This window comes from Amphiura filiformis, chromosome 1, assembly GCF_039555335.1.
Source record: "Amphiura filiformis chromosome 1, Afil_fr2py, whole genome shotgun sequence".
Taxonomy (NCBI): domain Eukaryota; kingdom Metazoa; phylum Echinodermata; class Ophiuroidea; order Amphilepidida; family Amphiuridae; genus Amphiura; species Amphiura filiformis.
Window position 1 is genome coordinate 27,478,956 of NC_092628.1, and position 16,080 is coordinate 27,495,035.

The following is a 16,080-nucleotide window of genomic DNA, read 5'->3' on the forward strand; positions in this document are numbered from 1 at the left end:
TAACAAAAAGAATAATTGAATGAGAACCCAAAAGATTTCCTTCAATAGATACTGAATACAAGGCAAAACTTTCAAATCTTGGGTTGCGCTCGTTTAAATGTACTATACGCTGCGGCATCAATATTAGGACAACTGCAATAAATGAGGTGTCACAATGCCCAGATACAAATTCTGCTCCGATTGCATTACCAAATTTGGCATAAGATAAACCATTTTGGAGTAGTGATCTTTCATTAAGGGGGGAGGGGTGGTTACTTTTTGGTATTTTGTTTACATCAATGTACTTATGTGAAAGCGTTTGTTTGGATTATTTGAATATAATCACTTAATGTTATTTACATTTCAATACACACATTCCTAAAATTATCAATTCTAACTAAAATTCATTTTGTGCGATTAGAGACTAGATTATTGACATGTTAGTGGCAATCTTCTTTGAAATTAATAGGCCTAAATTTCAGATAGTGTTACCCAACGAATCCATTCAACCACGGTTATCATGTTCCTATAATGTCAAGATGCAGACACAATTTCATTTATCAAAATATGTCATGTGTCACGATATTAATCTGAGATGTTCATTATCACCGGCAATTTCTTTGAAAAAATACACAAATATATTGGCTTATATTCAATTTTGTGTTCAAAGTCTTCAACGATGCCTTGTCTATGATTCAAACCTTTTGTATTATTGAAAGGAAAAGTAAAATTGTTTTTAATAGGTATAATGGGTGGGAAAATCACTGTGAATTCGTGGCTAACATGCATGAACGTATCTAAGACTTTATTGGTCCACAACAAGAAAAGCTATCTTCCAATTCGGTGGATCTTCGACACGAAGATTAATATATAGATGATTATGTTCTTCTCTTTTGACATAATTGTAATCACATGATTCCACATTTCGCATTTTGGCTGGAATCGACCCGGGGGAATCGACCATATAATTATTATAAATTATGATTTAATATATATATAATATGTCTGTACGAATATTTTACAGAAAGCTGATATGGCGTTATTTGGTTTGTCGTAGGTGTATTGTTAACGCTCAATTTCAATGATCAAGGACAAATACTATATAAGCGTGACTGCCAAAAGTTTAGTTCCCATATCACAGTTCGCTGCTCTGTTAATTACGTGTCAAAGTAGTATCAATTGTTCATTTTTACCATTAGTAAGTACAAGCCGGAGAAAGTACTGTCATTATCTTTTTCACGTTCAGGCGATAAAATTTACTTCCAAGTGGTTGGAAGAAAATAATACTGTTATATAGTTCTGCATTGTTGTACATATTTTTGTGCGATTTTTTCTGGTCAATAGTGACCCGTGAAAGAAGAAAAAACAAATACATATAATCGAAAAATATCCGAACAGGTGTAAATACAATTTGCTCAACAAAAGATACAGTTTATTAAAACATAACATAACAAAACATTTACGGATATATTCAATATTGTACTTATGATAATGGAATGTCTTTGAAAGGTTCTGGTATGCACCGGTAATTCAAGTTCATTTTGAAACACTCTATTGCACACATATACACTAAATGACATTAAAGATATATCAAGAGGCCATTATGGGGTCTGTTACCCACCTTTGCTTGTGGGGTCTGAGAGCACATCAGAGTGATCAGACATATCGAGTTGCATTCTGAATACAAAGAATGTCTTTCTGATATCAAATAAATTTGATTTTTTGAAATTCGCGATATAAAACAAATTTTGTTAAAAATTGATACTTTTGATGTTTACTTAAAGTAAATACCTCTGACAATCCCCTGATAAACTGACACGTTGCAACCATACATACACCCCACACACAAAGAAATAACCAGATCAAAGATTACCAAAGTACACTCCGAGGCCGAGCATATTATGCCCAAGAAATAGTATCAATCCTTCATATTTGAGCTTGAATGTTACTCATATTAAATCAGGAGTTCTTTGTTTTGTACGGTGTTTACATATTAAATAATGGTGATATCAAAGAATGGTGATGGTCAAAGTTATCCCTCATTCTTCTGCAAAATGGCAAAAATAATGACGTTTGCACTAATTATTAATACTGTTCAAGGGGTTGATCCCCAATTAAGGGCTGGGGTATGAACGTTTGGACAGTATTTATTGTTGGACATTAGAGCACATCAGACATATCGAATTGCATTCTGAATACGAAGAATGTTCTTCTGATATCAAATAATTTTGATTTTTTGAAATTCGCAATGTAATACACATTTTATGGCAAATTATTAAAATTGCTATTTTGATATTTAACAGTACTCGAAGTAAACTTTATAAATCTGATGATTTATACTTAAAGTGTATGTAGGTGGGATGAAAAGCCGACGATCAATTGAAAATTTTGACCTTTCGTATTGAAGATATGGATTTTTTCCTAAAACACCAAAAAATAGGTATTTTGGGGAAAAATCCATAAACGGCAGCGTTTGACGTTTTACAATACATCCCGCGCGCGGTAGGAAATTCCTCGGTATACATCCAGCTGCCATTTTCCCCATGTACCGCGATGGATCAGCATTTGTTTTACTGCATTCATTGATGTCTGCAGGTGAATAATTTGGGTTACACCTTTTAAGATCTAAATTTCACCAATATTTAGTGCTGAGAACTGCATTAAAATAGGCATATTCAATATACCGAATTTCGCAGTTTATATCGGTTTGATATCATTACCGATAGGCCTACCGAATGTTTTCCCCAAAACCGGGAAAACCTCTTTTTTTTTATTTTAGGTTTTTCATGTTTTTCCTAACCTTACACAAACTCTAACCCCCAGCCTTACTACCTGTATAACTATACAAACCCACCCAAGCCCAAGTAACCTTTAACCTAACCCAAAACCCTTGCCCTTACCCCCAAAAAGGAGAAATTGATTTCACCTGAAAATTGGACCTATATTTAATCTTTAAAGTTTTTAAATGCATGAGTGTGTCAATGACGTTTTATTTACTTTATTTTGCCTCATTTAATCAAAATTGATATTTTGTATTGCTAATAAAATAACAGAGAATCCTTTCTAAGAATTTTGAAATCTAAAAAAAAATCAAAATTCTGAAAATACACAAAAATACATTCGAGTGCACAAGTTTATTTCTTCTGGGTAAGAATTATTTTCTTACATGCAACGGTTTTCTTCTTGCAGGTTAGAAATTTAATAAATAGGTCATCATAATTATACAAAATTCATGCATGGACCTATTTATCAAATTTCTAACCTGCAAGGAAAAAGCTGTTACATGCAAGTAAACAATTCTAACCCAGCAGAAAAAAGCCTGTGCACGTAAATGTATTTTCTTGTACTTTCAGAATTTCAGATTTTTTTTAAATATCCAAATGATGTGAAATGTTTCTCCTTCATGTAATTAGCCATAAAAATAGTCATTTTGAGAAGATGAGGCTAAATAAAGTAATTGACACTTTTTTAACATATATACATGCTTTTAATAACACGAAACATGCTAAATATAGTTCCGATTTTTAGGTGAAAACAATTTCACCCCTAATTCTGGGGCAAGGGTGTTAGGTTAGTTGGGATTGGGCGGGTTTGTTTAGTTTTAGTAGGGTTTGGGAGGTGGGTGACAGTTTGTGTTAGGTCAGGAAAAACATTAAAACAAAATATATTTCATTTTGAAATTTGAAAAAAAAGGTGGGTTTTTTTTGGTGTGGTGGTAGATATTGATGAGAAAGTAAAATCCTGAAAATTTGAGCTTCATACTCCATTTGTGTCGCAACGCGAAAGACGATGTTTGGAGGTCCATAAATGTATAAAGAGAACCCCCCCCACAACTTTGAAAAGTGTGTATCCTGGGTACTTTTTTGTGTAGAATTCAAATCTGGCATCAGAAAACTTGTGACTCCTTTACTTTAAAAGATAAAGGGCCCTCAAAATGCAACTTCGTACATCCAGGACCAACTTCGGGGGGGTCAGAACTCCAAAAGTAAAAATAATTTCATTGTCCATTTTGTGCCAGTCAGAGCTCTTTGGTCATGTTGGTAGGACATTACTCTTATCCCATATTGAGCCTATTAGAATTCTTTTAGCTGAGATATTACCCATGCAAAACTCCAATTGTACATTTTTGTACATTTTGACCCCTGAAAACCAATGTCAGACATTTTGCCCCACCATCAACTTCAGGTATGTTGAAAATATGTTCTTGGACAACATTTCTGAGAGATATTGGCTTTGGGTCTAAACCTAACTGATGTTTTTAAAGCAAAGTCATCGAGACCCAAAGCCAATAAAAAAAAGTATCCCAGGATACAAAGAGGATGCTAATATCACGAAATACTCCTTTAAGAAAGTTGCTTCATGAAAATGATAGAATACTTGATTATTCTTAAAGTTCCGAAGAGTTAAAGATATTAGAAAGAATCACTTGTTCTGAAATCCAACTTAAGAAGATATTAAAGTTTTACAGTGTAATATTTGAATTTGTTTACTACAGGGTGTCCCAAAAAAAAGAGGCCCCTCATTGCGCCCTCGTTTTCTACTATTTCTGAAAAGTTGATTAAATATATTTTGGTATATAAAGAAACCTTTAATCGTTAGCTTTAATAAACGAAAACAATTATTTCAATCGGCCCACAACTTTTGAAGATATGCCCTTTTAAATAAAAGTACCCGTTTTTCACTCTGCCCACGGATAGCAAACAGAGTGGTTGGGATGGCTCATGATGTGGAGTGGCCTGCACGATCACCAGACCTCACACCACTTGATTTTTTCCTTTGTGGCAAAATCCAAGATCTTCGCAAACGTATTACTGAATGCATTCGCAATTATCCGGCGCACAAGGATGGTACGCAACGCAATTGATACAATGAGGACCAGGGCTAAAACCTGCATTCGCCAAGGAGGCAACCAGGTAGAGGGCAGAGCAGCACAGTAAACTCACTTCAGAAGAACCAAAGACAAACTAAACAGCCTTTTAGGGCTACCTTTTATCCTAAAAAGAGAAAGGACTTATGTTGTAAATAAAAAAGAAAGCAAGAAACATAATAAAACAAAAAGGCATAAATAACCAAGAAAAAATTAGTAATTGCAAGTAAAGCAAAAGAAGTCCCATTCGGTATCCATTTTACCCACAAGTTAATGACAATATTAACCAAATCCATTGCCCATAAACCCACCGGTAAAGCCCACTCCATAAATAAAGTTATTTTATAAAGATATCATTGAGGAATGTTTGATATTCATGCATGGTATGTGTACTCCTTTTCAATCTTTGAAGTAGCCAAATCGTCTCCGTGGACAGAGTGAAACACGGGTACATTTCTTTAAAAGAGCATATCTTCAAAAGTTGTGAGCTGATTGATATCATTGTTTTGGTTTATTAAAGCTAACGACTCAAGGTTTCTTTACATACCAAAATATATTTGATCAACTTTTCAAAAATAGGAGAAAAAGAGGGCGCAATGAGGGGCCTCTTTTTTTTGGGACACCCTGTATATCACCGAGATAAACGTTTAAATGATTCAAAATAATTCTTTTTTATATGTATATCTTTTCAACAGACACTGGAATAGATAATTGTACACCAAATCCATGTGCGAATGGGCGATGCATCACCATAGCTGTAGCTAATGTTGACACGTTTACCTGCATATGTGAGAGCGGATATATGGGAAGACTATGTGATGAAGTAGACGATACCGCTGATGGTAAGGCAATTTTAAACGATCAATGTACCATGTGATGCAACCAATAAGCAGATAAATAAATGCAGGGTGGGGTTGAGTGCTTGTATTTATTAGCGATTATCGGTTATCATAATTTTTCATAATTCAGTATGGGAGACAAGGTACATTCAGGGGGACTGTATCTCCAAAATAGTATACTCGTTTTCTGTTGTTGTTGTTGTTGTTGTTGTTGTTAATTAACTTGATTGTCAGTTTGATAGTAGCCTAGTCTACATTTTGATATGATATTCTTGATTCATACGTTATTGTTACCTTTATTAGTTGATCCGTGTCTTGAGCGTGGTGACCAGCCTGTGTGCATGAATGGAGGCCAATGTTTCCCTTATGATGATACATTTATCTGCCAGTGTCCGGATCAATTTGCAGGCCGAATTTGTGAAGACCCTGGTAAGTTGCATCATTGTTGATGCTAATGAACATTATACATACTTAAAATTAGGGACCCTATACCGAAGAGATTATAGTCTTCGTATTGATATACGAGGGTCATTCAAAAAATTCTACCTCCACACCTTTGTTCAATAACCATTAAGGTATAGGACATTTTTTGTTTTTGCTATAGCCCCCGAATGAAATGTATTTAATTATGTTTGTACTCACTCAGCAAGCATTGTGTGTGAATTTTACATCCAAACTAAGTGCTATTCTTTTTTTATAGGCATTTTAGTGTCTAAAATGGGTTTTTTTCAATATTGCCGTCCATTTCTAATCGTCACCCCATAATACATGTGAAATAAAAAGGCTCATAAAAATTTAATAGCACCTACAATGCAAGACAAAATAGGTTGGAATGAAAAATAGAATGTGCACCTTGTAATGGCCATATTTTCGTTATTTCTAGAGTGATGAAATGGCACTTTCTTGAGTGTCAAGTCTAAACATTACCTTCACCCCCAATACCTCCCCCTGCCCCACCAATCAATGTTGGGTACTACTGAGCGCACATGAACAAAATTTCAGGATTCAACATTGATCGGGGGGAACGGGGGCTTATTTGTAAAACAGTACTAATTTCATTCCAACCCTTTTGTCCAGGGTTGTCTCTAAGGCTACCCGAAATTACATAATGACACATGTTTTATAGCTATAGTTTTTTTTAATTCTTAGTCCGATTTGCATGAAAATTTACATCAAAATAAAAAAATTAATTGTCTTTTCCTCAATGCCAAAACCAAAATTGTTTTAGTGTCACTAGTGTAAGGGAGCGGTCAATTTATGTACATGCAGCCTTTAATTTGAAGTTCATGCAATTCAACTAAAGTAGCTCATATAACGTCATATATTGCATCGTAAGTGTTGTACGTCCAAGAAATGTTCATTTTACCCTTTACATGTAAATGAAATATTATAAATGCAATTCATGAAAGTATAATCTTAGAAACAGAACATGAACAAATGAAATAAATGTTTTTGAAGTTAAAAAATATATAAAATACATAGAAAATCATTATTTCGTCTTCAGTAGATAGTTAACATGTGTAGTATATTTTACAGATTTATAGCTATATTGTTCTTATTGTAAGTCTGTAGAAAGGAAAATTGTTCAGTACAAAAACGAAGCATTTTATTTAGTTTTATTCATAGGCAAATTAAAACAAAACAAATTTATATTTAAAAAAAATGCCGGGAATTGAACCCAAGCCCTTCCGTTAACTGTCAGTCGCCTTATCGACTGAGCTATTGAGGTGTTGTAATTCTACGTGTACTCTTGCACTGTAGATTCTTTATAAATGAATAAAAAGTGTTTTAAACTAATCCACTTGTTTTATGCAATAATAATTGGCTTATTGAATAGAGAACCACGGTATTTAGACCCGTTCTTCACAAATTAGATTCCAAAACTTGACATAAATAGAAAAATGCACGGTATGCAAGCCTGTAAACAGTATAGAGACGTACACGTAGTATTAAAATCTTTATCGTGTCTGCATACCGTAAAACTCATATATTAATATGGTATAAATTATCGCAAACAAATCGTCGAGTAACATTAAATAGCTCCATTGGTAGAGCGCGTACCAGTTAAACGGGTAGATTTAACCGCACGTGCTCGAATCCCACATGGTCGCTTTTTTTAAATTTTGATCCAGATATTCTATATTTTCCTTAGTATTTATTTTTACAGAGTAGATTTCAGATTTTTGTAGATCTAAATAATGTTTTACAAGTTTGTAGACTTAATTTTTTGGCATTTAAAGTGGTCAATTGTGTTTCTAAACAGGGTCAAAAATAGGATATTAGGAATTTTAGTGATTAGTGACCAGTCCCTAAATATGACAGATGAGCTATTGTTAATTTTTGTGATAAAGGAAAATTAGATGATTTTTTTTCAACTTTTCAAATACAATGCAAGACAAAATAGGTTGGAATGAAAAATAGAATGTGCACCTTGTAATGGCCATATTTTCGTTATTTCTAGAGTGATGAAATGGCACTTTCTTGAGTGTCAAGTCTAAACATTACCTTCACCCCAGGGTTGTAGTTCAAATGTAAAATTCACACAAAATGCTTTTTTAGTGATTACAAAGATAATTAAATACTTTTCATGCGGGACCTATGTGGATTTTTTTTTATGTATTCCTTGTACAATGAAATTTCACAATAAAATGTCCATTGAAAATAAAGGTGTCCCCCTCATATCTCAACATCTGCATAGAGTAACCCTTCCATATTGATTATAACCTAGAGTCTTATCTAGCTTGCGAGAAAATGTTGTTTTAATATAATTTTCCATTTGTTGTATGTAAAAATGAAATCAGAATTCGGTGTCGTGGAAATGGACCAAATCTGTACATATATCTACATAGTAGACATAAGTAAACCAAATCGTGTGTATTATAGGGAAAATGACTAACTGGACACTAAGGAAACTAATTTGAAAATAGCAAATGACAAAAAGTCGCTTTTTAGTTAAAATACATCTTTATTGCTAGTACACATATTTTCATGTAAATGTTTTACGATTTTGTACCGTTTCCGGTGTATCAAATCTTATTTTGGTTCTGAGGTGTGAGGTCACGTACAAAAATCTGAAAAAGGGTCTCATACATTTGCCTCCATCTCTAGATGTATGGTCAATGTATATATAATCATGCAAAGTTTGAAGAAGCTACCGTTTACAGAACCAAAGCTATAAGAGCGAAGGTAGAACTTATTGAATGACCCTCGTAAAATGTTGAGTTTAAAACTTAAGTCCATGATTAATTAGTATCAATTTGATGTCATTAATAATTGTAGAACTAAATAATTATGTACTTTGTGTAATTGCATCTAATTAATTAGAACGAGCACGTTTACAGCATGCTTGCTCGTCCATGCCTTTTGCTATGTAAAACAGTCCATTTTCAGAATTGCATGTAATTTATAGTCTAAAAGTGACAAACAAAAAGATTGTATTCTTTCTTGTTTGAAATGATTATTTATGACTGAAAGCAGTTACAGGAAAGTATTTAATTAGCGAATTAGGCCAAAAAAAGTTTCTCTCTCTTTTTTTTAATGATACAAATTATTGTAGCTTCCAAGAAAAATTAATATTGGGCACACAACAATATACCGGTCTTTTCAGACAAAATGTCAAAAATAAATACTCCAAGAACTGTATCACATCGTTCCCTCTGTATACTAGTATCTATCTATTGAAACAGCATTACGGGCTCTGAGAACGAAATAGCGGGACAATCGACTCTACTTCGAATACCGTCACAGGGAATTCCCCATGTCTACAAATTTTTACAGCTCGATTTCATATCGGTATACCAGAATTGAATTTCGTCAACACATAAAAGTCAACATTTTGTACTCCTTACTTACGGTAATGTTTTCATGTATGTTAAAATAGTGGTAAATTAATGGCGCACATCAACTTTTAGAGTGCTGAATTTCGCAGCTTTCCATCAAAACTCTAAAATAATTACAGAAAACGTGTCATTTCTACATGTTACTCAAAAATATGCACATTTTTGGCCATACAACTAGGTATTTTTCAGTTATTTTAAAACACCTGTTTCAGAAAATAGTTCCTCTTTTTGTCAAGCACTGTCCAGCTCTAATTATTAGTGGTATGTAGCCTGAAAATACAATTTTATCACTCATTTGAAGTCAACATCGGTTACGTATGCTCATTGTTCAAACGACTGTCCAGTACCATAGTATAAAAGTTCAGAATCTTCGACCACCTTTTGAGAAACAATACCACGACCGCTCCATTGAATCTCAAAATTTCAACATGTTTAAGGGGCAAAAAATTTTATTCCAGGGGAGGCATGGGAGTTTTTTGTTTGATTGTTTGTTTTGTTTTGTTGTTTGAGATTAAAAAATATCGCTCCACTGATGGGTAAACAAATCTGTATAAAGGCATACATTAAAATTGAAAATAAAAACATTTTGCCGCCGAAGGGGTTGAAAAAAAAACGCCTGGCCCAACCTCCCATGCCCCCTGAGAATTAGGTTATTGTAAAATCTGTTCTTTATGCTTTCCAGCAATGTATACTTATAACCATTCATCTCAAAATTGGTGTTTTCAGCTATGAAACGTGAAAATAGTTTGTCACGATAGAGGGTCCCAAATTGTGACACATGGCCCTATAAAAATGGACGATTCTGAGAACAAAATGCTGCATTTTTATGAATATTGCGCCCTCCTTTTTGTGACCTGAGAGGAACACATCATGTCAGTAGGATGTGAAAATCAATGTCTAGCGGATGAGTTTGGGGAACTTTCCATCAAAACTATAAAATAATTATAGAAAACATGTCATTTATACATGTTACTCAAAAATTTGCAAATTGTTGACCATATAACTTGGTATTTTTCAGTTATTTTAAAGCACAGTTTCAGAAAATAGTCCCTCTTTTTTTCAAGCACTGTCCAGGGATAATAAGTGGTATTTGCCTACAAAAAATAGTCTCTCTTTTTGTCAAGCACTGTCCAGCTCTAACTAGTGGTATTTAGCATGAAAATAACATCTTATCACTCATTTGAAGTCAACATCGGTTACGTCTGCTCACTGTTCAAACGACTGTTCAATACTATAGCATGTATAGAATAAAAGATCAGAATCTTCGAAACTATTGTGTTACAAAAATACTATGGTAAGACCGCTCCATTGTGTCACAAAATGCCTACATATTTAGGCCTATAGCTCAACATCTAAGTGGCGCACCATTTGGCCCACCCAACTCTGTATAAAGGTATACGTTGAAATTGAAAATGAAAACATTTTGCCCATGTCCCCTGGGAATAAAATGGTGCGCCCCTAATTGGTATTGTTTCTGATTCTGTTTTTCCTATTTTAGGTACTGGAACGCCATCGCCATGTTCGTCCGACCCATGCCTGAATGGCGGAATATGTATTGACTATGGCGTGGATGGAACCTATACTTGTGATTGTCCTATGGGGTTTCAAGGTGTAAATTGCGATGAGAGAACAGATGGTCGAGGTGGTAAGAATAATAATAATAATAATAATAATAATAATAATAATAATAATAATAATAATAATAATAATATCACTAATAATAATGATAATAATAATAATGCTAATAATAATAATAATAATAATAATAATAATAATAATCATAATCATAATAATAATAATAATAATATCACTAATAATAATAATAATAACACTAATAATAATAATAATAATAATGATAATGATAATGATAATGGTAATTATAATAATAATAATAGATAAATCAAATAAAAATCATAATCATAATAATAATCATAATAATAATTTAACTAAACTTTATTCAACAGAAGACCACAAGTGTTTGTACGATCTCGATAATACAATAACTATTAAACGGCTGTACATGCGCGATTAGGCAATTTTGCTTTCGACCTTATAGATGTAAATATGATGTAAACCAATCAGGGAGAATTTCTCGATGGGTGGCTTAGCAGTTGGCTTATCTAACCTCAAGGCTTAAGAGGTTGTAAGACCAGGCTTAACTGAAAACGCGTTTCCCGAAGCACGGCTACTATAGCGCCAAGGCTTCTGTGGACCAGGCTTGTAGAATTAGATCCAGGCTTCGGTAAAATTTATATTTCTCGAAATCAGTCTTCTTTAGCCAGTCGTAGTCTACACAAATCTGTTAGGCCAGGCTTACAGCGGCTTTTCTTGGCCCTGCCTCAGAGCAGGTCTTAGGTCGTAAGCCTTGACCTATTTCAATCAGTAGACAGCACTGTGGTTGTCAAATAATGTTTGGTTATTGTTTTTGCACCAAAATATCTTTAAATAATGTTTTATTTTTGATACTAACATTCGAATGATTTGTTGGAAGTTTGAAACAATGTTTGCTTTAGTTTTTAGGGGAATCACCGCTTCCATTCCTTTAGGCTTACAGTTTTACCCTTTTTGGGATTCATAGAAAAAATAATAAGTAAAAAGCATAGAAGTATCATTCATACAAGCAGGACTCATAATAAAGTCAAGTGGAAATAAAATAATACATAAAAGACACAAAAACAGAAAAAATTGTATAGTCTTGCATTTAAGCACAAGACCGCGGGTCTAGGCTAGTCTTTGTGCTGATAACATTGCGATAATGAGACGGCAACCTTGTTACTCTCTTAAATTGCCCGATTGAATTGGGGACAAATCGTTTTCGACTGTATATTCAGTCGGGTGATTTGAATTTTTCAAACTTTTTTTCAATCAAAAGGATTGATTCTCAATCTTTTACAATCTTTTAGTGATTAAAGTTATGGGCAAATCTTTTTCGATTGAATTTTCAGTACAAAGGATTGATTTTCATTGTTTTTCAATCTTTTGCCGTCCCAAATTAGGGACAAGTCCTTTCCATTTGAAAAAAAGATTGAAAATGTTCACTCTAAAACAGTTTGAAATCTCATTCCAAACATATGCAAAACATGTCATTTGGCAGTACATTAGGGGTAACCCTTGATTAGGTAGTGAAATCATTCTACAAAGAGAGTTAGAGTGAAAACAAACCAAAAACATTCCAATCTATTTAGATTGATTACTATCATCAATCGTTTCAATCGGCCAATTTAAGAGAATAGTACGGTAAACCGTGAAGGACAACAGCTTATGCACATCTACCTCCAGCTGCCTACACAATTAAGTCGCTGGTAGAAAGAGATGCGGTTGTCAAGCGTTAAGCCTGCAAGGCCACTAAGACTAGGTTGAATTTGCGTTTAAGAAATCCGGCTAGAGTTAAGACTCGGGCTGCGAAAGCGGGCTAGGCTAAGTAGCCTCAAGGCCACCTTAAGATTAAGGCTGTCGAGAAACTCGCCCTAAAAGTTTTAATCGTCGATACAAATGTTTTATATCTAAATGGTTTAAAGACGTTTTGTTTGTTTTCTTTCTTTCTTTTCATCTCTTCTCCTTCTATTTGGCAACATTAGACTGCGGTGGTACTTATACGGCTCCTTCAGGGGTATTAACATCACCAAATTATCCAAACGAATCACCAGCAAGAGCCATGTGTTCTTATTTTATAAACGTGCATAATGCCCGTGTGATCGTCTTTTACTTTGTTAAATTCGAGAGTGAAATTTTCAAAGATGCCCTCGAATATGGAACAGGATACACTATTGATGTATTGCAAGCTAGCGGAGTATTTGAAGGCAATCTCACCTCGCTGAATGCTCTGCCTCCACCTATTGCTGTTGATGTTACCATGGCACCCCTTTGGTTTTTTTGGTCAACTGATAGGAATATTCCGTCGCCAGGCTGGGAGTTGATATACAATGCAGGTATGTGTATTTTTAACTTTGGATTTCCAAATACTCAATTTATTTTTCTGAACATTTTGTGACATTACATCCTATGTGTAATCATATCGTACGTCATTTGTCCAATCCCACTTCGGCCAATCCCACTAGGGCCATGTCCCACTTGGTCCATGTCCCACTAGGGCCATGTCCCACTTGGTCCATGTCCCACTAGGGCCATGGTCCATGTCCCACTAGGTCCATGTCCCACTAGGTCCATGTCCCACTAGGGCCATGTCCCACTAGGGCCATGTCCCACTAGGGCCATGTCCCACTAGGGCCATGTCCCACTAGGTCCATGTCCCACTAGGGCCATGTCCCACTAGGTCCATGTCCCACTTAGGCCATGTCCCACTAGGGCCATGTCCCACTTAGGCCATGTCCCACTTAGGCCATATCCCATCTGGACCCGTACAAAGGCCTAGATGTACATAAAAAGATGAAAAGGTTTAGAAGAACAGAAAGGAAAGGAAAAAAATGAGATGATGTAGAAGGAGGAGAATAAGGTGTATGAAAAGGGAGAAGAATAGACAGATGAAGGAAAAGAGAAGGAATCAGTAGGACAAAGGAAGGAGATGGAGACTGAAGAAGAAGGGACTGTTTGCAACATAATGCCGGAGACTATGAACAGAAATGACCCATAAAAGATGATCTTTGGCTTGTATAATAATTATGTGCATAATCATACGAAAGTGGCATTTTATCATAGGCCTATGTAATTTGCATAGCTCGCATTATATTATCTAGACCATTTAAGGTTTGCAAATTGTGCGAATGCACATCGTCACAAACCAATGTTGCAAGAAAATGAGAGTATCTTCTATTATGCACGATAAGGTGACGAAAAAAGATACCCTGTTCTACAGTCGGTCGGCCTTCTTTTTTTTTCTTTCTTTCTTTTTTTTTAAATGACCCAAAAAATCACCAAAATTTGTAAATAATTTGCAATTTGAGAAAATACAAATAAAAACTTATTTCCGAAATTTGGGTCGGCATTCATTTGTACAGGTAACATTTTTTTCCCAATTTGTTCAAAATCTGGGTCGGTTGGGCTCGTAGAACAGGGTTTTCTTTTTTCGTTGCCTAAAAACAAAAACAAAATTGCTCCTTTCAGACTCAAATCAAAATGGGCACCATTAGACTCTGAAAACCAAAAATGAAATTTGTCATCTAAGATTCACATGACCACAACCAAATCTTGCAACAAAAGAAAGATATGCTTTTTACAATAAACATCCACAATATAGTCATGCATGATAAAGCTCAACATGTATATCACTCGTAGATATGTACAACTCCAAATATATCAACGAAGATGGGGCCTTTCATGACCCATATAACTCTGATGTTAGAACAAACTACACATGCTTTTTACCAGAAGTCCATAAACCACTTCCAGATAACTTACTCTTCCATGCACATCCTATTATATACTAATTATTAGTCATAATGGACATACATCCAAAATCTCCACATGTTATGACTATTTCTTAAAACTTATACCCTCCAAACAATCTATATATGTGAACGATGCTTCTGACATTATAAACAAACTAGAGGCTAACAAACCAGTCCCACCCTAATATCTCACTAGAAATAATAGTTGTCACAGCTATATACTGAAACATTATTAATCTGAAGCGATAGGTATAGCATGCAAAGCCTATGAAAACTCCAGGTTAATAAAAGTTTTTAACAAACCACCAACTGAACAATTTAGAAATCTTTTAAGTCTCGTTCTTGAATACAACACAAAAAAAAAAAAAAAATGGCATGGTCATGGGACCCACTCTCAGTGCAACTTTATCCAATCTTACATTATATACCAACTTAAACATTCTCAATTACTGGATATACTTAGACGACTGTGATCCTATACCAAAGAACAGAAGAACTTAAGACAGACATTGGGCATGACTATCTTTCCGTTCACAAACACTTGTTAGGGGACCTAAAATTATTTTCAGGGCCCCCTTTTGGCCATGAAAAATGTATGTCAACCCCATAGAAAATATAGTGTAAACTCATGTTCTGCGAGAAAATATTTTGGTGATTTTTAATGAGCCTCTACAGACGGATTAAAATATTTAGGACCCACTTTTTGCATCAGCCCCCCCCCCCATTACAAATATAGGCCCTACTATGAAAACTAAAACAAGTACTGAAAATGACCAAACACAAATATTATAACCATAGTGGCACATGGCCCTAGTGGGATATGGACCAAGTGGGACATGGCCCTAGTGGGACATGGCCCAAGTGGGACATGGCCCTAGTGGGACATGGACCTAGTGGGACATGGCCCTAGTGGGACATGGCCCAAGTGGGACATGGCCCTAGTTGGACATGGACCTAGTGGGACATGGACCTAGTGGGACATGGCCTAAGTGGGACATGGCCCTAGTGGGACATGGACCTAGTGGGACATGGCCTAAGTGGGACATGGCCTAAGTGGGACATGGCCCTAGTGGGACTGACCTAAGTGGGACATGGCTAAGTGGGACATGGACTAAGTGGGACATGGCCCAAGTGGGACATGGACTAAGTGAGATTGGACTAACTGGGTCTGGACAAAGTGGGATTTGGACCAAATGGGATTGGACTAAGTG

The 16,080-nt window shown here is 35.1% G+C and overlaps 1 protein-coding gene across 8 annotated transcripts in view; it reads left to right on the top strand.

Moving 5' to 3' along the window:
* The window catches only part of LOC140137534 (uncharacterized), an 87,657-nt gene that overhangs the window by 9,130 nt on the left and 62,447 nt on the right, over window positions 1-16,080 (top strand). For all 8 annotated transcript variants that reach the window (XM_072159283.1, XM_072159358.1, XM_072159433.1 and 5 more), the window contains exons 2-5: window positions 5,542-5,688; window positions 5,989-6,114; window positions 11,023-11,169; window positions 13,103-13,453. In XM_072159283.1, the coding sequence (XP_072015384.1) occupies window positions 5,542-5,688; window positions 5,989-6,114; window positions 11,023-11,169; window positions 13,103-13,453 (771 nt within the window). The remainder of the gene's footprint in view (window positions 1-5,541; window positions 5,689-5,988; window positions 6,115-11,022; window positions 11,170-13,102; window positions 13,454-16,080) is intronic.